Raw genomic sequence first — 16000 nt, 5'->3', positions numbered from 1 at the left:
CGGTGGGTCATTTGTTAGGTGCCAGGTACGTTGTCAGTTACTTATTGTATTAGTTCATGTAACCTTTACAACAATCCTGTGACACAAGTATTATCACCTTTCTCATCCCAGGAAACCAAGGCTCCCAGAAGCTAAATTATCAGTTCAGGACTACAAGACTAATCAATATGCAAAGTTTCAAACACAGCTGCCAATGAATTTTCTGCCAATCCAATAAATAAATCCTTTTCAATAATCAAAATCCAACTTTTAGTGCTGCTTCTAGACAGAGGGCTTCCTCCTGTAAAATAATCATAAAGCTTTTCAACAAAAAGTAATGTCAGTTAAAAAACAGTCCTACTATTTCTCAAAATTTTTATAATCCACAGAACTCATAAACAAAATGTCTAATCAAAACACCAGACTTTACTAACATTAAAGTTATTCTGTATTCCAACTAAAAGCCTTACTTTATGATAATTTAGGGATTTTTTTATATTTTTCAAATTTTGCACTTATATTCCTTCTAAGGGTGAGAATAGTTATTCTGAACACATCAAAGTTAGAGGAACAACAGCGTACAGGGAAAAAAGCAACTTACCGTGTTATACGATCATGTGAACGCTGAATGTTTTGTATGTTAACACGCAACTGAAGTCTATGACCCCCGTAGAAGGAAGTGTGTTTTCCCAGGTGGTGCTAGTGACAAAGACTCTGCCTGCCAACGCAGGAGACGTTAAGGGACGCAGGTGTGATCCCTAGGTCAGGAAGATCCCCTGGAGAAGGAAATGGCAACCCACTCCAGTACTCCTGCCTGGGGAATCCCACGGACAGAGGAGCCTGGAGGGCTACAGTCCACAGGGTCGCAAAGAGTGGGACACAAATGAAACGACTTAGCATGCATGGAGAAGGAAATGGCAACCCACTCTAGTACTCTTGCCTGGGGAATCCCATGGACAGAGGAGCCTGCCTTTGCTCCCCTGGCAGGGTCAGAAAGAGTCAGACATAATTTAGCAACTGAATGAATGAATGAAAATTTATGAATGTACTCCCTTAACTGGCTTCTTCCTAAAGATATTTAAACAAGTTTGAGTTTTTCTATCTTTAAAAAAAAGAATAAACCAGAGCACTCCTATGATCTACACTTCCCTCCTCCTCTTCACAGCAAAGCCAATCTTTGGGAAAGGGTTGTGTGTTGCTCACCTCCCACTCACACCTCAGCCCACTCTGGTCTGGTTTTCACCCACATAATGCCACCAAAACAGCTCCAGCTAAGATCACCAATGATCCACATGTTTCTAAACCCTGTATATTAAACAGAGTTGCAAGTCTAAAACTGGACTTTATGATTTATATGTCAGCTGCATGCTGTACTTGTTGCCCACCTGGCTGGGCAGATGTGGGCAAGTTGCCCTTGAGCCTTGGTTTCCCTTTGCCTGCTTGTATCCAAAGATGGACATCAATTACATGTCACAACTCTAGAAGGAATAAGAGGGAGTTTACTGCTGATAAAGAGACAGAGGTCATACATCAGAAGGATTTAATACCTTAAATGAAGCTTATGGGAAACCAGCTCTTTACTCTCATTTCTTTCTTCCTTCTAATCCCGAAATTAAACCAAATATATATACGCAGTGAAAAGCTGCAGAGAAAAAGCTGTGATCTTTTTGATTACAGGCTTTCAAATACTACAGCTCAAAATTCAATTCAACCGTACTCAAAAAACATGGTCTCTTTACTTACTGAAACATTACCAAACCATCACTGCATAGAAACTTCGCCTCAATACAATGCCTGTTTAAGGCTCCACTGAGTAGCTCATACAGCACAAGCGCTTCCTTACGGAGAAGCAATGGTGGTGATGGTTACCGTGGGCTCTGGAGCCAGGCTGCCAGCGTGCACAGCCTGGCTCCACGGCTTTCTGGTTGAGTCAGTTGGCCAAGTTCTTTAGGCCTCAATAAGGACAATAATCATAGGAACTAAACTGCAGGTAGAGCACGTGGCACTGCGCCTGGACACAGAAATGCTTAGTACATGGCTGATGTCACACAGTTACTATATAACATGTGATTTTTAAAAAGTCACTCACTTGACTGGGTAATAATGATGCATCAACGTTAGGTTCATCACTATAAAAACGTCCACCTCTGGTGAGGGATGTTGGCAACAGCGTGTGTGTTGGGGGGAATACGGGAATTCCTTGTACCTCCCGTGCAATTTTGCTGTGAACCTCAAACGGCTCCAAGATTAAAGTCACTGAATTTCATACAAAAAACATAGGTATGTTTAATGACAGCGGGCAGTTACAGAGCACTCAGCCCTCACATGGCACTTCGTGGGTATTAAATGATGAAATAAGACACTCCATCTCCTATACATGAAGAGTAATGTTAGAACAATTCAGTTCAAGTTTGGAGATTTCAGAATCTTCCCACACCATTTAAAAACGCTCAGATTATCTTGTCACGTCTCTAAACTTTATAGTTTTTTTAAAAATTTATTTTTAATTGGAGGATAATTGCTTTATAATGTGTTGGTTTCTGCCGTACAATGTGAATCTCCCTTCAGGATACGTATATCCCCTCCCTCTCGAGCATCCCATCTCCTACCCCGCCCTTTAGGTCGTCACAGCACCAGGCTGAGCTCCCCGTTACACAGCAGCCCTCCACTAGCTTCTGTGTACATGTGCTAACACACGTATTTCAATGCTCCTCTTTCCCAATTCGTCCTATCATCTCCTTCCCCCACCGTGTCCACAAATCCATCCTCTACATCTCTAATCCTGCCCTGCAAATAGGTTCTTCAGGACCATGTTTCTGGATTCTATCACAGGGTTTAAAACCAGAAATATAAAAAGATCATGGGAAAGAATAACTCAAGTAATGCAGGTGTGAAAGGAAGGTTTAAAAATGTGATTATATGCTCCAACTGGAGGGGTGAAAGGTTCGCGATTATTAACACATATCAAAACTTCACTATGAAAGTAAAGAGCAACAGCATCCCGGGGGTGATGAATACTCTCACAGGCTCTTTTGATTTCTCAATAAAGGTTGGAGGGCCACGATTTTCTAACTGGGCAGACCCTACCCATGCATTTGGCCTTTAGTGAGGACGAATGCTGTTCAGTTGCTAAGTCGTTATCCAACTCTTTGTGACCCCATGGACTCCAGCACACCAGGCTCCCCTGTCCTTTACTAACTCCTGGAGCTTGCTCAAACTCATGTCCATTGAGTCGGTGATGCCATCCAACCTTCTCATCCTCTATAGTTCCCTTCTCCTCCTGCCCTCAATCTTTCCCAGCATCGGAGTCTTTTCCAATGAGTTGGGCCTTTGCATGAATCCCTGAGATTACTCCAAACCTATTCATCCTGATCATCACTGCTTTCACAAGGAACAACCCCTGTCTTCACTGAGCTAGGCAAGTTAATACTCTCATAAACACAGCCTTTCAGTCATGTAATTACATTCTTGTTTATTGCATCTACAAACCAAATAGAGCAATAAGTCATTCCTGAATGAAGAAGCAACCTAAGCTAAGAACATCAAGCCCCGTGCTTACCGTGTCTGTGGTTTGTCACAGCTTCAAACAATAAAAGTAACCAGCACAGCAAGCCTATACAGTGTACCTACTGCACGACGAGTGTTGTGCACATGTCAGTTAACTTCATCTTTGTAACAGCCCCAACGGGAAGGTGTAACATCTGTCCAAGATCACAAAGATAGCAATTGGAAGGCAAGGGATTTGAAGCCAGTCCAGAGAACACACTCCAAACCCCTACACTACACAGCCCCTGCACCCCCCATTCCCTCCCTCCAGTACACCACAACTCCTGGAAGGTCACAAAAGCTGTTTCCAGGAACAGCTTCTATTGGTCAACATTTCAACTTTGAGTGGTCACTTACAGTTCCTCTTATCAAAATGATAGGTAATCTCTACACTACTCGCCGCCCTGCAATGCTTCTTACGCACAGCAATGTTTCAGCCACTTTTCGTGTGCGTGCTCAGTTGTGTCCGACTCCTAGCGACGCCCTGGACTGCAGCCCTCCAGGCTCCTCGTCCATGGGATTCTCCAGACAAGAACACTGGAGTGGGCTGCCATTTCCCGCTCCAGAGGACCTTATCGACACAGGGATTGAACACGCACTCCTGCACTGGTAGGTGAATTCTTTGCTGCCGAGCCACCTAGGAAGCCCCCTTCAGCTACTTTTACTGGACACAAAACTGGGCCTTGAGGTGCAGAGTAAAGTATCACCAGACCCTTTGCTGTATCTTTCTTCTGCAGTCCTTTATTACTTAACAGCAATGACACACAAGTACTGTCTTAGAGAAAAAAAAAATGATCAGTTTAACTCAACACTTTACACAGGTTACCTTATAATAACTACTCAATTTGATGATGAGCTACCATGACAATCAGCTATTCAGTCAACCTGTGTCAATTACTTCCTTTATAGGTTATTTTTTTCTTAAATAACATTATATGGGATATTTTATTTAACTCATCTATATTGTTTAACAAGAAAAATATTTTTAATGAGAATTTATATTTTCAGAATAGGCTATTTCTTACAATTCACTACCAAAATACTGAATGTGTGTTCCACAATTCAGCTTGGAAAATCCTGGAGTTCTCAACAAAGATATGATCTAAAAATATCAAGAAACCTCCCAATGTTAAGGCTCTTTTACAACCCATGTGATGATTTTATAAGTAGGTTCCAACAAAGTGATATATGATTTGGTGAAATTTTGATGTTAAGTTTTCTTAAGGGTGAATGAAAACTTTGCCAAATAACGATTTTCAAACTTCTGCAAACTTCTGCAACAATTCACTTAAAGTAACAATGAGAGGATAGAATGCAGGCAGATTTCAAAGTGGAGCTGTAAATATCCGCTTTCGCCTAACTGCTTTGTAGGGTTTATCCTGCATTCCTGATAAAACAATATCCAACAGTTAGCCTTGGATTTCTGAATAAAAAAGCTTTACAAATCTAAATCTCAGTGAGTTCCTTCAACTGATCCTGAATTTCACAAGACTAGCATCTGTTCCCAGCAACAACCACCTTTGTTATCAATAGTTCTTGATCCTTGAGGGTGTCTCAGACCCATGAAAGCTAGGGCCTTCCAGAAAAATAAATGCAAAGCTCACAAACCCATTCCTAGGCCGCAAGAAAAGACTCCCAGAGTTCCTTGCACCAAACGAAGGGAGAATAACCTCAAACTTCAAAAGGTGAAAAAAGAAAATCAAACTTTACATTTACTCAGTCACTTGTTAGGAAAACAGGTCTTTTTACAGATTTCAAAGCAAAGGCATTGGGACGGCGAATTAACCCGAGAGCCAACTCGGGTCAAATGTACTGATCCTCACTCCCTCTTCTGAAATTCCACATGGCGGATACTTCCTGACTTTCAGTACTTGGCGCAAATGTCCCTTTCCTCAGAAAGGACTACTTTCTTGACCATGCTGTCTCAGGCCCTCTTTATTACATTTTGCTCGTTTACAAAAAATTTTACAAAAGTAATTACAAAAAAATTTACTAGTACAGAAGTATGTATTAGTATTCAAAAATGTCTCATTAATCTTTAAATTTACTTATTTCGTCTCCTCTCTTAGATTATAAGCTCTGTAAGGGCAAATACCTTGTCTGTCTTCTTCCCTACTGTATCCTCAGTGCCTGGTACACGGTGGGCACTTGATAAATAAATATTTGCTGAATGACCGAAAACTAAAAGACAGAATGTTGATAATGGAATCAACTACTAAGGTTTTAACTAGGGATGAGCAAGACTTCTCCCTGTCGCTCAGTCATCTGTGGGTCCATTCAAATCAGTATGATCTACCGTGTGCCAGACACTGTTGGGGACCCTGCGGTGAATAAGACAAGTATCTCTGCCCTCACAGACCCTCTGTTTGAGAACGAGTAGATCTCCTGCACACTGCAGTATCTGGGAGGTGCAGGATAACCCTCTCTATAGTCCCTCCTGGAAGGAGTTATGGGAGATCCCAAATGAAAGAAAACAGTCACCACTTCGGCACTTACAAAGCAGGCCTCAGTTTTCCCTAAACCAGCTGGGCGGCTCTTCCCACCTGCCCATCTCACAAGGGACAACTCCAACCAGCAGAACCAACGTAAAGAAAAACTTAAAAGCAAGAGCTGCTGCTTCTGAGGGTGACGGGGGGGACGAACCAGGAAATGGGACAGCAGGGAGTCGTGGCAAGAACCCAGGGCTGGGAGGCTGGAGAGCCGGCCCTGACTGTCACCAACTTGCTGGGTGACCTTGGGCCAGTCCCGAGCTGCCAAGGTACCAGGTCCCCCCCGGATATAATAAAGAGACCGGGCGGGTGGGCCTTGGGGTGGCGGGGGGAAAGTGAAGCCCAGGAGGCCGGGCTAAGGCCGGGCTAAGCCCGGGTGTGGTAACGGCCGGCATGGGGAGGCCGGCGCGGGGCCGGGCCGGGGCGGCTCACCCACCGAGCGCCACCTGGCAGGCCCTGCGCAGCTGGGAGTGCTGAGGCCGCTTCACCTCCTTGTCGGCTAGGATCTTCTCCAGGGCCCGGGACACGAACATGCTCTTGGTCTGGCTCTCCTGCATGGCCCCGGCCCAGCGGGGGCTAGCAGCCCCGCGGGCGGACGGCGCGAGCAGGCGGGCGAGCGAGGCTGCGGGCCCGGCGTCCCCGCCTGCACCAGCCGCGTCCGTCCGCGCCACCCAGTCAGGAAGCGACGCCGAGACCACACGGCGCCGCCATGTTGGAGCGCGTCACGTGACCACGTGACCGGCGGAGCAGCGACGGCGTCCGTCGACCCCGTGACCTCTGGGGCGGGAGCCCGCGACAGGGGGCGGGACCTGTATCAGGGGCGGGGTCTGTATCAGGGGGCGGGGCCAAGTGGGCGAGGCGGGGGAAAGTGGGGGGAAAAGTTGCCTAGACAGTAGAAATGGGCGGAGGCGGGAGGGACTTGAAGGACAGAAGAAAAGAGGTGACAGGGAGGAGGCGGGGTGACGGAGGTGTGAGGAGAAAGAGGCAACGAGGAGCGTGAGGATGGGGGAGTGACCGGGTGGGTGATGAAGGAAAGAGAGGGAACTGGAGAGGAAGGAAGAGAGAAGAGAAGACTGGGAGAAAAGGCGAGAGATGGCGAGAGAGGAAAGACAGGAGGCGAGGGACAGAATGGGGAGAAAGTTGGCGAGGGAGAGGTGATAGGGGAGTCAGGGCAAGTCAGGAGGAACAAACGAGAGGAAGCTGGACGAGCAGGTGAGGGAAGGGAGGAAGTGGGCGGGAAGAAGTGGGGGGCCTTGGGAAGATGGGGAGAGAGCAGGGAGCAAGAAGAGCGCTCAGGGGCAGAGCAGGGGCGTGGAGGAAAGACAGGGAGAGGGGCGTGAGGAGCCAGGGAGGGGAGTGGGACAGAAGTGCTGTGGCAGGGAGGTGGAGGGGAGGACGCGAGAAAACATGCCGGGACAGAGAGAGAGCAAGGGAAGGCGGGGTGAGGCGTGGGGCGAAAGGGCGGGTGAAGGGAAGGCTGAAGCAGAAAGAGCGTTTGGAAGGAGGTGTGTTTATGCACGCTCTCCAAACAGGATTTCCCCACCCCAGTGGCAAGACACGCGCCTTCCATGCGCAGCCTTCCTGCCCCTGGAGTAGAGCCGACTCCTGGCTTTCCGTCCAGGTGCTGCGTCCCTGCACGGTGGTGTCAGGAAGGACCACCCCTGTGCACCTCCCCTTGGAGTGTATCCATCTATTCCCGTAAATCCCTGGTTCTTCTCAGTTCTGTGTCTCAGGCGAGGGTGGGGGGTGTTCGGGGGGTACTTGAGGGCATCAGACAGGGGAAGAAGGCAGACATGGCCAGTGTCACAGGCCTGCCAGGGAGGGTAGGAGACAGCTATTCTAGCCCACTCTCTCCCACAGCCAGTGATGTCACACCATCGGTGATCTCCACTGGACCCTCCCTTGAGGGGGGCCGTGGTGCTTCCGGGCTCATGCAAGAGCAGGGTCTTCCATGGAATCTTCTAAACTTCTGACGCAGACATGCTCAGATGTTCAGGTGTCAGCTCCAACATCTCAGGGAGGCCCTGTCTCCCTCCAGCACTTTCTGACCTTTTTCCCTAGTTGACTTCCTTGTCTGACCAGGGTACAGGCCACAGCGGGGCAGGCTACATCTCCAGGGCCTTCCCTGGAGCCAGGTTGCAGGTTTCATGGCCTTAAGTTCCATTGCCATCTCAAGACTTGGCAGCTCCTCAGGTCAAGAAGTAGAGTCTGTACAGGATGGATAAAGAACAAGGTCCTACTGTTTAGCACAGGGAAACATACTCAATATCCTGTGATGAACCATAATGGAAGGAATATGTACAAGTATAACTGGATCACTTTGCTGGATAGCTGAAATTAACACAATATTGTAAATCAACTATCCTTCAATATTTTTTTTTTTAAAAAGACTTTCTGGAACAGAGACAAGTTTAAAATGAATAAATATTACCTTAAAAAAAAAGTCTGTTTCTCTACCCCCCTAGACTAGTCTCATGACTTGCCTTGACCAATCAATGTGGTGGAAGTGAGGCTGTGCTCTTCCAGAACTTGGGCATCATGAGATCTTCAGATGGATGTGTAGAAGCATCTGGAAGAAAGAGCCCATGGAGAGAGAGGCTCATTGTCCCAGTACTTCTGGCTGAGTGCAGCCCCAGCTGACCTACCACCAAAATTCAACAGCTTGAGAAACCCTGGTGAGACCAATAGAGGAACTGCCCAGCTAACCCACAGATTCGAGGAAAACAACAAATGACTGTTATTGTAAGCCACTACATGTTGAAGTAGCTTGTTATACAGCAGTACGTATATCACTGAGACGCTCCTCAGTCCTCATGTGTTGAATGAATTAGTGAATGAATGAACGCGTGAAACTCAGAAGAATGCAGTGCAACCCACTGAATGACAGATGTTTTGAGCCCTCCCCATGTGGACAAAGTCAGGCCACATCATTCCCCGGCTGAAAGCCCTGCAGTGACTCCCTATCACTCTTGGAATTGAGTCTAAGTATCTCAGTGTGGCTGACTTCTCAGGCCTCATCTCTCTCCCCCTTTCCTCCTCATCAGAACTCTCCAGCCATTCTGTGTTCCTTTTTGTTCCCATCCAGAGCTTGGCTTAGGCACCTCTGTTCCTCTCGATCAGTGCTTCTCCATGAGGCAGTACCACCCTCAGGGGAATTTTTGGAACTTCGTGGAGGAAGTATTTTTATTGTCATGATAGGGGAGCTGGATTGTTCGTCTGCATCCTGCAGAGAACTGGACAAGCCCAGATAGCAAAGAATATCGCATTATCTCATGTGGCTAGACTAGACACTTCTGGAAGTGAAAAACCTATAATGAGGTGAAACTAGAACCTATATCTGCTTTACCTATAAACACAAAGCATTTTTAGTATGGTTTTAATATATATTGAATTTTCCAGGAAGGCAACTGTGATGGTAATTCAAGGGAACACTGTACTTTATCTGGAACATGACCAAATGCTGTTCACCATTTCAAAACCACATCACCAACGTTGAAGTCAACTATCATATTTGAGTTTCCCAATGGCACCCTGGCATTTGGAGCTGTCATAATCCAGGGGGTTCGACTTTCAGGTTCCAGCAGCTGACTGCTTTATCTCTTAGTGTAATTGAGCCTGAACATTTATACATTGAAATAAAATCTGCAAATTATGCATTGCTTTCCTTTTGTTTCGTCTTTACTAGGTCATTATCTTTTCCAAGAAATTATGTGTGTGGGAAGATTTCATTATCTATGAATTTCATGTCAGAATAGTTAACAGAGGTAGAGTGGGCATCTATGCAGCTGGAGACATGGTCTGTCCTGTTCACGTCTCTGCACAGAGCACACAGGAAGTGATCGATAACTGTGGGGCAAATGAACGAAGGACAGAATGAAGGGGGCTGGACTGGGGGCCACAGAACTTAGTCATTTAATCAGCAAGTTATGGGAGAGGTGGGGTAACTTCTCTGTTTCTATGGTGCAATAATCATCCCCAAAGACATCCGCCTCTTAATCTCTAGTGAATAGACTATGTTAGAAGGCCAAAGGGACTTGGCAGATGTGACAAAGTTAGGAGCTTTTTGTTTTGTTTTGAGTTAAAGGTGTTGAGATGAGGAAATTATCCTGAATGATCTTGTTGACTCAGTGTAATCAGGAGCCCTTAGTAGGGGGACACAGAAGCGTCGGAGTCAGGAGGAGATGTGTTGTTGGAAGCAGAGGTTGGGGTGATTGTGGGGCCACAAGCCAAAGAACACAAACCTCTAGAAGCTGGGAAAGTCAAGAAACAAGTGCCCTGAGCACCTGCTCAAGGAACACCACCCTGCTGATCCATTCCACCCTTCTGACCTCCCAAACCCCGAGAGCATACGTTTGTGTTGCTTGCCTGGAGAATCCCAGGGACGGGGGAGCCTGGTGGGCTGCCATCTATGGGGTCACACAGAGTCGGACACAACTGAAGCGACGCAGCAGCAGCAGCAGCAGCAAGCCACTAAGTCTGTGGTCATCTGTTACAGCCATTACATTTGAATTTCAGCTAAACAAGCAATCCTGTTTTTAGTATAAATAGGTCCCATGCGATAACTGGGACATAGTTGTATTTTGAAAAGTATTCGCTGTCTACCTGAACTTTAAACTTAACCAGGCACATTGCATTTTGTCTAACCATCTTCCTCCCAGTTCCCTTTGTCCAGTAGCCGTGTTGAACCCATGAGGCACTCCTTGGGATAGGAGTTTTTCTCAGCAGAGCAACAACAGAGAAGGCGCCTGGGTCCCTGATGTTCTGGAGAGTCATGCCAGTCCTGGGGTGTCATGCCAGTCCTGGGGTGCCATGCCAGTTCTGGGGTGCTAACTTTTACATGAGATAGAAGTAAGCACCTTTTCTTTTCAGTTCCCTACCTGTTGCAGCTGAGTCTAGTCCTGATGGATAAAGTTGGCAGCCCATGCCGTCTGCTTTGACTCCCGCTCCCCTCTGAGTAATGTCTCGACTTGGTAACAAGTACCAGTCATTTAAGGCCCTTGGGGCTGTGCCTGCCGTCGGCCCTTCCAGCTGCCAGTCTGGTTTCTTCCCACGATACACAGCCTCTTTATAAACCCAGACGTCCTGGGTGTTCCGCCCCCCGCTCCCACAGTGCCCTTGTGTGTCACTGCTCCCCTGGAAACAAATTTATTTTCCGTGTTTACTTTAAGGCAAAACTCCAGCGCAGCCTCCTCGACGCCTGTCAGCAGGGCTGGGGAGGGGGTTCAAGGCACCATTTGGTTGGGGCCTCATATTTAGGAAAAGCCTCAAATGTAGATTTTCAAGATTCTCTGGTATTCTCTCCAAAGGAGGTTATGTATACGGCAATTGTATTCTGGTTTTTTTTTTTTGGATTTTTTGGCCGTGCCCCGAGGCATGTGGGATCCTTGTTCCCTGACCAGGGATCAGACTTGCACTCCCTGTATTGGAAGCACGGAGTTTTAGCCACCAGACCACCAGGGAAGTCCTCCTCTCCTTGTTTGTGTCCGTGTGTCCAGCTGCACTAAAACAGTGTTAACTTTCCCAGGTAAATATTTAAGACACCGCAGTTGTGGGGCTTTGTTGTTTATTTGTTTGTCCCTGGATCTTGGCTTGGGGTCCCTGAGAAGAGGACCCCAGGACAAGGATTCCAGTGTGTTTGGGAGGTGATCCCAGGATACAGCAGCAGAGGAGTGACGATGGAGCCCAGACAGGTGTGCTATCAAGCCCATTACCACTGAACACATCTGGGGCTCCATCCCACGGGCAATTCTGGGAGCCAGGGTAGGCATGCTGCAGAGTTATCCCAGCCTTGGGATGGGAGAGCCAGGGTGTCCACGCACACACTTCCCACCCATCGTTACCTAAAGGCTGCTTCTAGGGGCATCAGCTCTGACACCGTGTCCTGCTCACGAGCCCCAGGGCTTATGGGAAGCAGGCTTTTGCAGCAGAGGTGAGTACCGGGGGCAAATGGCTGGGGCACTGACAGTGTTGGCTACATGCTGCATTGGTATTTGTTTTGTTTTTAAATATGCCAGCCTCTTGGCCTGAGTGGTCTCCGTGGACACAGATGTGTGCTTGGCTGAGCTTGGGACAGACCAGCAGAGCCAGTGGGTTGACATGCTGGGGAGAGTTACCCAACAGTGAACAGACGGCTCTGGCCGCACACGCAGTCGTGGCTTCCTTCCCTCCCCTGTCTCTCTTCCCCTCTCTCCTACTGATACTTCCCAAATAAACCACGTGCATCCGAATCCTTATCTCAGAATGAGTGAGCTCCTGGAGAACCCATCTGTGGTAGACAAACTGGTAACTCTCCAAAGATACCCACCCACTTGCTAATCTCCAGAACCTGTGCCTGTTACCTTATGTGGCCAAAGGGACTTTGCAGATGGGAATAAACTGAGATTTTTTTTTTTTTTAGTTTTTATTTTATATTGCAGTAGAGTTGTAACTCTGTCTTCTACCAGTATGGGCTTCTCTAGTGGCTCAGTGGTAAAGAACACACCTGCCAGTATAGGAGATTCGGGTTCGATTCCTGAGTTGAGAAGATTCCCTGGAGAAGAAATGGCAACCCACTCCAGTATTCTTGCCTGGGAAATCTCATGGACCCCATGGACTGGCAGGCTACAGTCCATGGGGTCGCAAAATAGTCGGACATGACTTAGCAACTAAACAACAATAAGTAGTTGATTAACAATATTGTGTTAGGTCGACTTCCGTGGCTGTCCAGTGGTTAAGACTCTGCACTTCCAATGCAGGGGGCGGAGGTTCGATCCCTGGTCAGGGAACTAGAATTCCACATGCCGTGAGGTACGGCAAAAAAAAAAAAATGTTGTGTTAGTTTCAGGTGTATAAGCTGAGAATCTTGAGATGGGAAGACTATTCTGGATCATCTGTGTGGGCTGAATATAATCACAAGAGTCCTTATAAAGGAAAGAGGGGGTTTGAAGAGTCAGAGTCAAAGCCAGAGAAGGGAGAGGTGATGACTAAAGCAGAGGTCAGAGTTATGCCCTTGCTGGCTTTGAAGATAAAAGAGGACCACAAGCCAAGGGATGCGGGCTGCCTTAGAATGTCCATGGCAAGAAGACAGATTCTCCCCTAGAGACTTCTGAAAGGATCACAGCCCTGTTGACGCCTTGAGTTTGGCCCAGTCAGACCCATTTCAGACTTCTGGACTCCAGAACTGTAAGGTAATCAGTTTCTGGTATTATAAGCCACTAGGTTTGTGACAATTTGTTTCAGCAGTCAGAAGAAACTAAGATCTAGACAGGGAGTGTATCAGACAAGGTTCTCAATTGTGAACAATAGTACTCATGCTAGATAATTTAAGCAGAAAAGGGTTTTGTTAAAATATATCAAAAAGCTGGGACTTCCCTGGCAGTCAGGTGGCTAAGATTCTACGCTTCCCTCACACGGGGCATGGGTCTGATCCCTGGTCTGGGAGCTGAGATCCTGCACGCTGCACTGTGTAGCCTAAAACATGAAAGTGAAAGTGTGAGTCGCTCAGTTGTGTCCAGCTCTTTGTGACCTCATGGACTCTTTACTGTCTGAGCCACCAGGGAAGCCCAAAACATTAAAAATAAGATAAATCAAGAAGCTGATGCAAACTCTGGGAGGGCCAGAAAATCAGGTTTGGAGGCTCTGCAGCCGGATGCAGTGTCCACATTTCATTTCTGGGCTACCCCAGAAAGATCCCCTGCCATCATCCTGGATACACGCTCCATGGACAAGGCTGGGCATGGGTGCCATTTCCACGACCTCCACTTCTGCAAACTGCAGGCCTACTCTTCTTGGATGGATTTAGGTATACCTTCCTCACGGCACTCACCTCCAAACTGAAGGCTGGCATGGGTGTGACTGGTTAGCAAAACCAAGCCACACAACACAAGGGAGGCTGGAGATCAGTTTATTCATCAGCAAAACGGGAATAGTAGCAGTGCCAGCCTTGTGGGTTTGTGTGAAGATGAGTCAGTGTATATAAAGCATGTAGCTCATTAACTCGCACATAGTAGGGGCTCTGTATTTGCTCTTACTCAAAGGGCCAGTTTTTAACTTTCTCAGTAGATAGTGGGTGAAGAACAGTTTGAGGTTTGGATGGGACATAAAAGAGGAGAAGGCAAGGTCTCCCAGATCTTATATTATCTTCTACTACAATTAGGAGTGGAAAACAAGACCCGGTCAAGGATGAAACAACCCAAGAAATAAAATATCATGGATATAGGCGGATCCATAAATACAGAGTATAGATTAAGGGTTTGCAGGCACTGGGGAGAGACAAGGTGAGAAGTAACTGCTGAATGTATACAGAGTTTCTTCAGAGGGCAATGAAATGTTCTGATATTAGATTGTGGTAATAGTTGAGCAAGCCTGTGAACACACTAAAAACCCTTGTCTACCTGAGGTGGGTAAATTGTACAATAAATGAATTAAAGTTCAACAAAGCTGTTCTAAAAGTAAAGAAAATACACTGGAAAAATAACCAACAATGTAGAAATAAGAGAGTTAATAGTGGGTAACACACATATTCGGAGAAGGCAATGGCACCCCACTCCAGTACTCTTGCCTGGAAAATCCCATGGACGGAGGAGCCTGGAAGGCTGCAGTCCATGGGATCTCGAAGAGCTGGACATGACTGAGCGACTTCACTTCCACTTTTCACTTTTCACTTTTATGCATTGGAGAAGGCAACGGCAACCCACTCCAGTGTTTTTGCCTGGAGAATCCCAGGGACGGGGGAGCCTGGTGGGCTGCCTTCTATGGGGTTGCACAGAGTCGGACACGACTGAAGTGACTTAGCAGCAGCAGCAACAGCAGCAGAAGCAACACTTCCCCCAGGTCACACTGTTCTAAATGCTTTGCTTAAATTAGCTCAACACTACCCCAGAAGATGGGGTCGAAAATTGCAGGACATGACTGAGCAACTGAGCACACACACCCCAGCAGATATGTGTGGTAACAGTACCTCCTTTATATAGAAGAGAAAACTGAGGCTTTCTGAGGTTTCTTGTCCAAAGTCACACACAGGTTCACATGAGCGCTGGGGTTTGAATCCAGGCTGCCAGTTGCCCAGAGCTGAGCCCATCTCTACAGGGCACTGTGTTTTAAGACGTGGCGGCTTAGTAGAGTGACTCGGCAGGAGTTTGAGAGAGCCACAGAGGAGGGAGCGAGGAAGCTTTAGCCTAATCTAGGCAGAGGATGGCAGCCAACATTTCCTTCTGTCCCATCGCACTGTGGTTCTCATTTGGTTCCAGCCACTGGGAACACTGCAGCGAACAAAAGGCCCAAGTCTTTACCCTTACTGAGCATAATTCCTTTTTTTTTTTTATTATTTATTTGGCTGTGCCAGGTCTTAGTTGCAGCATGTGGGATCTTTAGTGCAACATGCAAACTCTTAGTTGTGGCCTGTGGGATCTTGTTCCCTGACGGAGGATAGAACCTGGGCCCCCTGCATTGGGAGCATGGAGTCTTAGCCACTGGATCACCAGTGACATCCCTTATTGAGCTTAATTTCTAATGTGGAGAAGCAGATAACAAACACGTAAACTAACGTGCTGGGTGTTGGAAGCCTTATCTGTGTCACACTTTAAATTTTATGGCACCTGCTCCAGTGCTCTTGCCTGGAAAATCCCATGGACGGAGGAGCCTGGCGGGCTGCAGTCCATGGGGTCCCTGAGAGTCAGACACGACTGAGCGACTTCACTTTCACTTTTCACTTTCATGCATTGGAGAAGGCAACGGCAACCCACTCCAGTGTTCTTGCCTGGAGAATCCCAGGGACGGGGGAGCCTGGTGGGCTGACATCTATGGGGTCGCACAGAGTCGGACACGACTGAAGCAACTTAGCAGCAGCAGCAGCTGTGGTGGCAGGTTTAAAATAGAGCCACAAGTTCTTTGAGACTCTTCCCATTGAGAGGTGAGATCTATGTCCCAACCCTTGAAACTGGGTGGGCTGTTGAGGCGGTGATCAATTAATAGAGTAGGACAGAAGTGATGCTTTTGTGTTTTTGAGG

At 47.2% G+C, this 16000-nt stretch overlaps 1 protein-coding gene and 1 long non-coding RNA gene across 4 annotated transcripts in view; one reads left to right on the top strand and one right to left on the bottom strand.

Moving 5' to 3' along the window:
* The window catches only part of ARFGEF2 (ARF guanine nucleotide exchange factor 2), an 83593-nt gene extending 76867 nt beyond the window's left edge, over window positions 1-6726 (bottom strand). For 2 of the 3 annotated variants that reach the window (XM_070801843.1, XM_070801844.1), the window contains exon 1: window positions 6451-6726. In XM_070801843.1, coding sequence (XP_070657944.1) covers window positions 6451-6571 — 121 coding nt within the window. In that variant the 5' untranslated portion in view covers window positions 6572-6726. The remainder of the gene's footprint in view (window positions 1-6450) is intronic. The other variant, XM_070801842.1, reaches the window with a different exon arrangement.
* Window positions 6727-11196: 4470 nt separating this feature from the next.
* The window catches only part of LOC109567793 (uncharacterized), a 27581-nt gene continuing 22777 nt past the window's right edge, over window positions 11197-16000 (top strand). Inside the window, exon 1 of the long non-coding RNA XR_002182105.2 lies at window positions 11197-11538. This is a non-coding gene — a long non-coding RNA (uncharacterized lncRNA). The remainder of the gene's footprint in view (window positions 11539-16000) is intronic.

This window comes from Bos indicus, chromosome 13 (assembly GCF_029378745.1).
Source record: "Bos indicus isolate NIAB-ARS_2022 breed Sahiwal x Tharparkar chromosome 13, NIAB-ARS_B.indTharparkar_mat_pri_1.0, whole genome shotgun sequence".
Classification (NCBI taxonomy): Eukaryota; Metazoa; Chordata; class Mammalia; order Artiodactyla; family Bovidae; genus Bos; species Bos indicus.
Note: the sequence above shows the minus strand (reverse complement) of the source record. Positions and strands in the feature narration are given on the sequence as shown.